Here is a 7,543-nt window from a genome sequence, read left to right as displayed (position 1 = left end):
CGTCCTCAGGGGTAGCTTTTGTATTTGAAGGCGCTCAGTGCCAGCCTTTCCATCTGCCTCATCAGTCTGTTGAGAGCGGGGTGCGCTGGGGGCCACCCCAGCAGCGCTCAGGCTTCACCGCGGGGTGGCCTTGGCCACCACTGGCTGNCGTCCTCAGGGGTAGCTTTTGTATTTGAAGGCGCTCAGTGCCAGCCTTTCCATCTGCCTCATCAGTCTGTTGAGAGCGGGGTGCGCTGGGGGCCACCCCAGCAGCGCTCAGGCTTCACCGCGGGGTGGCCTTGGCCACCACTGGCTGGCTCCTCTGTGTGCTGAGGGGGAAGGGACAGAGCTGCAGTTTTAGATGGGGCCAGCCCTCAGCCGCTCAGCAGAGGGAGGGGGACAGGGTCCGGGGCCGTTCAGAGTAGTTCAGGCCTTCTCCCTGACCACTTACGTAGGACTGAAACATTGCAGAGGCGCTTGGCCAGCTACGGGCCAGTGAGGTGTGGGCAGCCCTGTGCTCCGGAGCATTAATGCGCCCCATCTATTAGCCCCTGGGCACAGAGCGTGTGGCAGCGCACTCTGGAAGATGCTGACCCTCTGAAGCTCCTTGTACTTCATGTACCCCCGGGGGCAGATACACCGTGATGCGGCCTCTAATGGAGAGCTGCCGACCAGATGGGGAAAAGCTCTCGGCTCTCGTTTCAGAGCCTTATGAGGCAGCCGCACTGGATCCTGGGATTCCTGGAGCAGCACGGCTGGCCAGAGTGGTCTTCAAGGGCTGCCTGTGACCTCCCCGCCCGCTCTTGGCGGCCCGAGCGTTTTCATACCCCCTGTACCCACTCCTCGGGCCCGGCCCACAGGGAAGTTTCATGCCTGTGCATCACACCTCATTCCTGTGCTCCAGGTTGGCTGGTACCCGCGTCTTCTCCCCACGGAGCCGGGGTCCCCTGTTGGCTACAGCCCTATGTGCCCAGTGGAAATAGGGTCTTCGCGGGCCCTCACCGGCCTTGTGCTCTTCCCTGGGCGGGTCGTCTGCCCAGGCTGTAGCCACTGCAGATGGCGCCCTGCTATACCCTGCCGTCCCAAGCCGTGTGCTTTAGTGTCAGGAGGATTAAAACAAAGGGAAGCAGAAAAGCTAGCCAAAGGCAGTACAGGCAGCCTGTGTGAGGCTGGAGCAATAACCATCTGAAAGTTTGGGCCTGGCCTTGTTTTGATCTGTTTTCTTGTTTTATTTTCTTCTTTACATTCTATATCCCATTCATACTAATCACAGTCAGTCCTGATTTTTCTTTTTATTTCTGCATTTGTCATAAAATAAAGCAAATTATTCCCGTCTTCGGAAACGATCGAGACTAATTAGTCGTCTCACCCAATAATTAGTTTTTTGTTTCCCTGTCTGTTTTCATGCATTATTGTTAGTTTTTTCCCCTCTTTTTTTAACACCATTACAGATTAAAATGAGCCACATTTGCAGTTGATGGTATCTGTTTTCGGGGGAAGAATGGAGAATTGCAGTACGGAGCGACTTCAGAAGCAGCAATAAACTCAAGGATAAATTAAGGAAATTGAATGAGCCACATTTGGAAGCAGTGTTGAGGCTAATATTCTGTCGCTTAAGGTTAAATTGCAACCGGGAGAGGTTCCGGAGAATCCGAAATCGGGGAGGAAACTTACCAGGATGCTAGGCACTCTGTGGCTCGAAGGGTCGTTTCTCAATGAAGATTTCGTTGCGGCCATGGACAGTGGCAAAAGGTATTCACCTGCAATTTTGTCCTCTTCTCCCCCAGGGCTGACAGATGAAGAGATCGATTTGGCTTTCCAGCAGTCGGGCATGGCTGCCGAGGAGCCTCCGTCCTTGGGGCCGGGCACACAGGTGGTTCCCGTCCAGCCCCCTCACCTCATTTCTCAGCCGTACAGTAAGTCACCCGCTCAAACGCCTCCTGTAACCTTGACTGGGGTTGAGGATTCCGGCCAAAGAGCGGTGCTTCCCATCTCCCAGACTCCGCAAGCAGAGAGACTGGGACGGGCAGACAGCTCTTGGGTTTTTCCAGAAGAACGTGGCACACCCAGATCCTCTCCTAGAAAAACTTTTAAATATGTGACAAAGGTTTAAGAAGAGACAGGGGACCAGAATAAAGGAGTGTATTGTGTTGTTTCATGTATTTGGGTTACAAGCAAGAATCTGTAGACATATTTCTTGGTTTTGTTTCCAGTTTCTTACATGGTGCTTTTGCATGTCACTCTTTCACGAATAAGAACATGAACGCCTGATTCGTGACTGCATTCTCGCTTGCTCACTGAAATCCCTTCTCTCCTAATTTTATTTTTTAAAGTTAATATTACTAGATTTAGGGTGATGTCTCCCACCCACCCCCCACCTGCCCATCTGTTCGTCCTTCCTTCCTTCCTTCCTTCCTTCCTTCCTCCCTCCCTCCCTCGTCCTGGCTACATCATGTATATTTATGTGTTGACAGTCTGTTAGACAATTTCAGACTAAACGTAAAGGTCCTTTTTGAGTGTAGCTTTTAATTATTACATGAGAACATGACCCACGTTGTTTTTAAGTGAAAGCTGTTTGAGGAATAAAGGTTCCTCAAACTAGTAATAAATGTACAAACCTTCAAATTACAGCCAGAACCCCATCTTGAAATCACTTATAAAAAAGGTTAAAATTGACTTCAGAGTGTTGGAAAACAGCTCAAGATTCGTGTCTTTAATGTAACTCAGCCTTGGATCCGTTGTCTTTCAAAGCGCCTTTTCTATAATTGTCTTCATTTTAATTGTCTATCTCAGAAGTTTTATTTTTTTCAAAACACGTTAATGTAAAACCGTGGTAGAGATCAGATTTTGAAAGGCATGGCTTTAAATGCCAGGCTTGTTTGGACCCTTCCCACGTGGTCAGGAGCTACCTTCCGGCCCTTGCTTTGCTGTCCCCCTTGCTGGCCCAGACATTGCAGGGGCCGGGGTGTCACAGACCTCATTTAGATCTGTCCTTTCTTTCACTTTCTGGGTGAGGCTGAATGGGTGAGGCCAAGTGAGCACGCTGCTGTCAGTGTCACCTCCCCCGTGGCCACCGCGTCTAGCTGACACCGGCGTGACGTGACCTCTGGGACCCGAGAAACGGTGCTCAGCGGTGGGCCTTGAGTTGGACCTTCTGAGTCGGTAGCAACTACTTGTCAGCCTGGGCCTCACTTCTCCTCCCTGGCCAGCATTCTTTCCGATCTGTCGCGTTTGTCTTGGGTCACTGAACATACCCTCTGCGTTTCCTTTTAACCAAGGGCTAGGTCTCCACACTCTTTCTTTACTTGTGTCCCTGGGCCCAGCCATTTAATGGGATTTGTTGAGGACAGGCAGTGGCAGCTGGGGTGTAGAATTTTCTGAGATGCACATCTGTTCTATTCCAGCTGTTTCCTCCATGGCTTAAAACCATGCAGGTCTCTCGGCTACTTGGAAACTTCTTGCTCAGAACAAATTCTTCTGGTTGGTCACGGAGTTGGCCTGAAACACCATGCGTGCACCTACTTTTGGTAGACACAGAGGGTCATCTAAACTGTCGGCCCTTCTGAAAGAGGTGAAAGAAAGGGCTGGGGAGAGGCAGGGCCGTCATTTAAATTATGTTTCTGTCCAGGTCTCTCTGAGAAAAAGCATTACACGTTTAGGTATTTAGGTAGGAGTATTTTTAAGAGTCTCCCAGCCCTAAAAATAAAATACATCTTCTCAGAGACAGACTCCTTCCTGCTTTGACGCTAGTATAAAAACAATGGTAACGGCAGTTTTAAACCCCTGAAGTTTCTGCTCGTCACTGCTGAGCTTCATGCCTCTGGTACCACCACACAGTTCCTTACAGCTCCGGGGGTGATTCTACCTCTTCACTTCTGTACTTTTGCCAAGAGGTGTCAAAACTGCTCAAAAAAAAAAAAAAAAAAAAAAAAAAAAAAAAAAAAAAAAGCTTGATTTTGATTAATATAGAGAAACAAGACTTTGCCTGACTGATAATAAAACTGATAAATGACATTTGAATTACTTGTAGCGGTAATTTATTACATAAAATATCTTTTATTTGACATGCGATTAGTTGCTGGAAGCATCACTCAATCTGACTAGTTTAAACATGCTCTAAAATGAACCCCAGTAAAAACCAGGGCTGTCTGCTGCTGGCGTTATGAAATATACTAATCCCGGAGTGAGGAAAAAATCTGACTTTAAATATTTAAATGATTAATTGGGTTTATATATTTTTTTTTTACCTTTCTAACCCCCTTAATTACAAGCAAACTCAGGGGAGTTTCTGAACTAGGTGTGCAATCTGCATGCTTATCACTGAGGCATTGTCTGCGTCCCGGGAGGGATTTATGGCCTCTGCTCATGTGTGTTCCTGCCCAGTTTACATCCAGAGCCCTTGCCTTCCCATGCCTTGGCTCTTTAAGGACAGACATTCCATCTCTGAACCCAAGCCTAGAAAATGGGATTCTCTGGGCTCAGCCGCAGATGCTCACGCCTTGGGGGAAGGATAGCTTTTCTGAGACCACCTCAGGGAGCCCAGTGCCCTTGGATGATCACCTCTGGTCGTGACGGCCCTCTCCCGTGGCAGATGTCGCACTCTGTGCCTCTTTTGGTGTCCCTGCTCTTTGGTGAATGTGGTTGACCTTGAGATGGTAGTCACTGGCCTGTGTGTCAGCAAAGAGAACTTGGACACCTGCCGGAATGGTACCGCGTCAGTCCATCTGTGTTTATTAAGCACCCCCTGTATGCCCAGTATAGTATCGTTAGAGATACGAAACGTGATCCTTCAAAATCTTGCAGACTCTCTCTGGGAGAGAGAAGATAAACTCTTAAGAAAAGATAATAGTATAAGACATTGTGATTTAATGCCAAAATTAATTACACAGACAAGAAATTCCGTAAGAATACAGAAAAGAGAAAAATTAATGTGGGCTAGAGAAGTCAGAGGAGGCTTTGTGAAAGCAGTAGGAGGCTGACACCGAGGGAAACTCGGTGTCATTTGGTGTGAGAATAAACCAGTGTTGTCAGGGCTGAAAGGAAAGTCAGGCAGAGCTCAGGAAAAGTCAGGCTGGGATGCGAGAGGAAATCTGACGTTCTCTGCTTCTCGTTTTGCTTTCTTTGTGTCTGACTTTGAATCGGGAATCAGTATATGTGGACATCCGCGGTGCCTGCCCAGGCCCGAACATAAAGTTCTGCTAAATGCTCCACTGATTGGTTTGTTCCAACCTGATTTTTCTTCTTTCCTCCAAAGAAACAGAAGCAAGGTAGCTTTGAGAGTTAGGCAGGGCCAGTGTAAGGTTTCTAAGGTCATGTTTTTTTCATAGGCTTAAACATTTTCCCTCACTACCAATTTAGGTCTTTCACAGACGGACCTATACCTTCAGTTAGGGTATAAATGTGTGAGTTTAGTGAAAGGCTTTGACACTCGATTAGAAATCCTGAGAGTGCATGGTCTTAGTTTGCTTCTTCATAGCCCCGTTTAGTAGCACATGCTTACCCTCGATTATCTTCATTCCTGGAGCAGGCACTTTTTCTTATATTTCTGCTCTGGGCCAGGCACCGTGCTAGACCCCTGAGATGAAAAGATTAATAAGGCCCAACTGCTGTCTCCCGTGTTTCCTGTCCAGTAGGAAAGGCAGTGAAGCCAAGAGCGGTGCCTATGAGGTCGATCCAGTCGAGGCCAGTGGCACAGACGAGGCAAAGGGGCACTTCAGAGAGCAGGGGATGTTTCACTGGATGTGAAGTGGCTGGGGGTGGGGTGGGATGCNGGGGTGGGGATTGGTTCATTGACCAGCCAAGATGGACGAGAGCATCCAGGCTAAGGCGAAAAAGGCACATGGACGTGAAGCCATGTGATGCTGAGTGGCTGGAGCCTGGGACCACAGAGCCGGAAGAGAGGCCTGGAGCGGGAGGTGGCAGCCAGGTCATCACCCTAATGGAGGAACAGTCAAAAAGCACATTGATTTTTTTTTCCCTTCAGAATGCGTCGTCATCTAATTATTTTTGAGGCTGTATTACCTATTTGACGATACTGTTCGTAGACTAATAGTAAAGTTATTTGTATCATCCGAAAAGATGCTGCGTGGGGGATGAGGGAAGACATTCCCTGAGTGCGTTAGATGAGGCCGTGGTCCAGGCTCTTGCCCTCTTCTTTGCCGGGCCAGCTCATTGCTGTTCTTGGGATTGGGGTCAGTGGTCCGCTCCTCCAGGGACTCTTTCAGATGCCTCCATTCCAGCGGGATGGAGGTCCCCTCGGCCAGCTCAGTCCTGCTCACTTAAATGTTTATTCACTGTCTTTTCAATAAAATCATGAGTTCCTTGGATTAGAGGCAGTTTTGTTTTGTTTTTTATTTAAAAAATTTTTTTAATGTTTGTTTATTTTTGAAAGAGAGAGCACAAGTTGGGGAGGGGCAGAGAGAGAGAGGGAGACACAATCCGAAGCAGGCTCCAGGCTCTGAGATGTCAGCACAGAGCCCGACGCGGGGCTCGAGCCCACGAACCATGAGATCATGACCTGAGCTGAAGTCGGTTGCTTACTGACTGAGCCCCCCAGACTTCCCTGTTTTGTTTTAATCTATAACCCAAGGCTGTGACTTAGCAGGTGCTCTAGAAATGCTTGTTGAATGGATAGACCGTGGTGGAAATGTGCTCGAGAATTCAAAGGCCATCTTGTGTTACCATCAGCTGGGAGGAGCTCCCCAGGGAATCCAGGGAATGGGACCTTCTGTGTGCTCGGCCGTGCAGGCTGTGGGAGTAGGGGACAGGCTTTGCCTTCAGGAGGCCATTTAACCACTCAGAGGGAAGCCCAGTGCTGGGGAGGGACGGTGAACACTAACCCATGCCATCCTGCTTGGGGTGAATGGCGAGAGCTTTTGTAATTTATGAAGACCTACCTCACTTTTTGCTTATATAGAAGTTGCTGGTTTGTATATTGAAGAAAACATTTCTCTAATTTTTAGGAAATTACATTTTTCTTCTTTTGTCCATGTGACCAGTTTGGAATAGCAGCTTTTCAGGAGTGAGTACCCTGTCCATTCTGTTTGTTTTGTGCCACACCCAGTGTGAAGCCGTGTGGGTGCCGCATAAATGCCATTTGTAGATACGGAGGAGGGCAAGTGTCTCCGGAAGGAACCAAGTGAAGAAACCCATCCCCTAGGTTTCTTTGGCCAATAAAGGTATCTGGTGTTGGTGGTAGATAGGATTATATCTTTGCTCACAGTGCACTGTGTTCACTTTATAAGATTCCTTAACAAATAACAGAAAACCCAAAATAAGAGTGGCTTAAATGAGATGGAAGGCTACTTCTCGGTTATGTTGATGTAGCCAGTTGAGACTCTATGCTCCGCATCTCTGACGCCTGGCTGGCACCCGTCTTGTGCCCCAGCGTGACTTGCCCAGCTCCCACTCTCCCATCTGCTGTCCAGCCAGCAGGAGCAGGGTGAAGGAGGGAAAAGGACCCACCTCCTGGAAATTGCCCACGTCACTTTCACTTCCTGCCCCCTGGCCGGAGCTCAGTCACATGGCCACACCTGTGTGCACCAGAGGCTGGGAAATGCAGTCC

General features: G+C 48.6%; 1 protein-coding gene across 1 annotated transcript in view; it reads left to right on the top strand.

The window, feature by feature from the left end:
* PEX14 (peroxisomal biogenesis factor 14) overlaps window positions 1–7,543 on the top strand; it is a 94,296-nt gene that overhangs the window by 65,005 nt on the left and 21,748 nt on the right. Inside the window, exon 2 of the mRNA XM_077763965.1 lies at window positions 1,767–1,895. Coding sequence (XP_077620091.1) covers window positions 1,811–1,895 — 85 coding nt within the window. The 5' untranslated portion in view covers window positions 1,767–1,810. The remainder of the gene's footprint in view (window positions 1–1,766; window positions 1,896–7,543) is intronic.

This window comes from Crocuta crocuta, unplaced genomic scaffold, assembly GCF_008692635.1.
Source record: "Crocuta crocuta isolate KB4526 unplaced genomic scaffold, BGI_CrCroc_1.0 scaffold13, whole genome shotgun sequence".
NCBI classification, from domain to species: Eukaryota; Metazoa; Chordata; class Mammalia; order Carnivora; family Hyaenidae; genus Crocuta; species Crocuta crocuta.
This window is presented reverse-complemented; position numbering and strand designations above follow the sequence as displayed.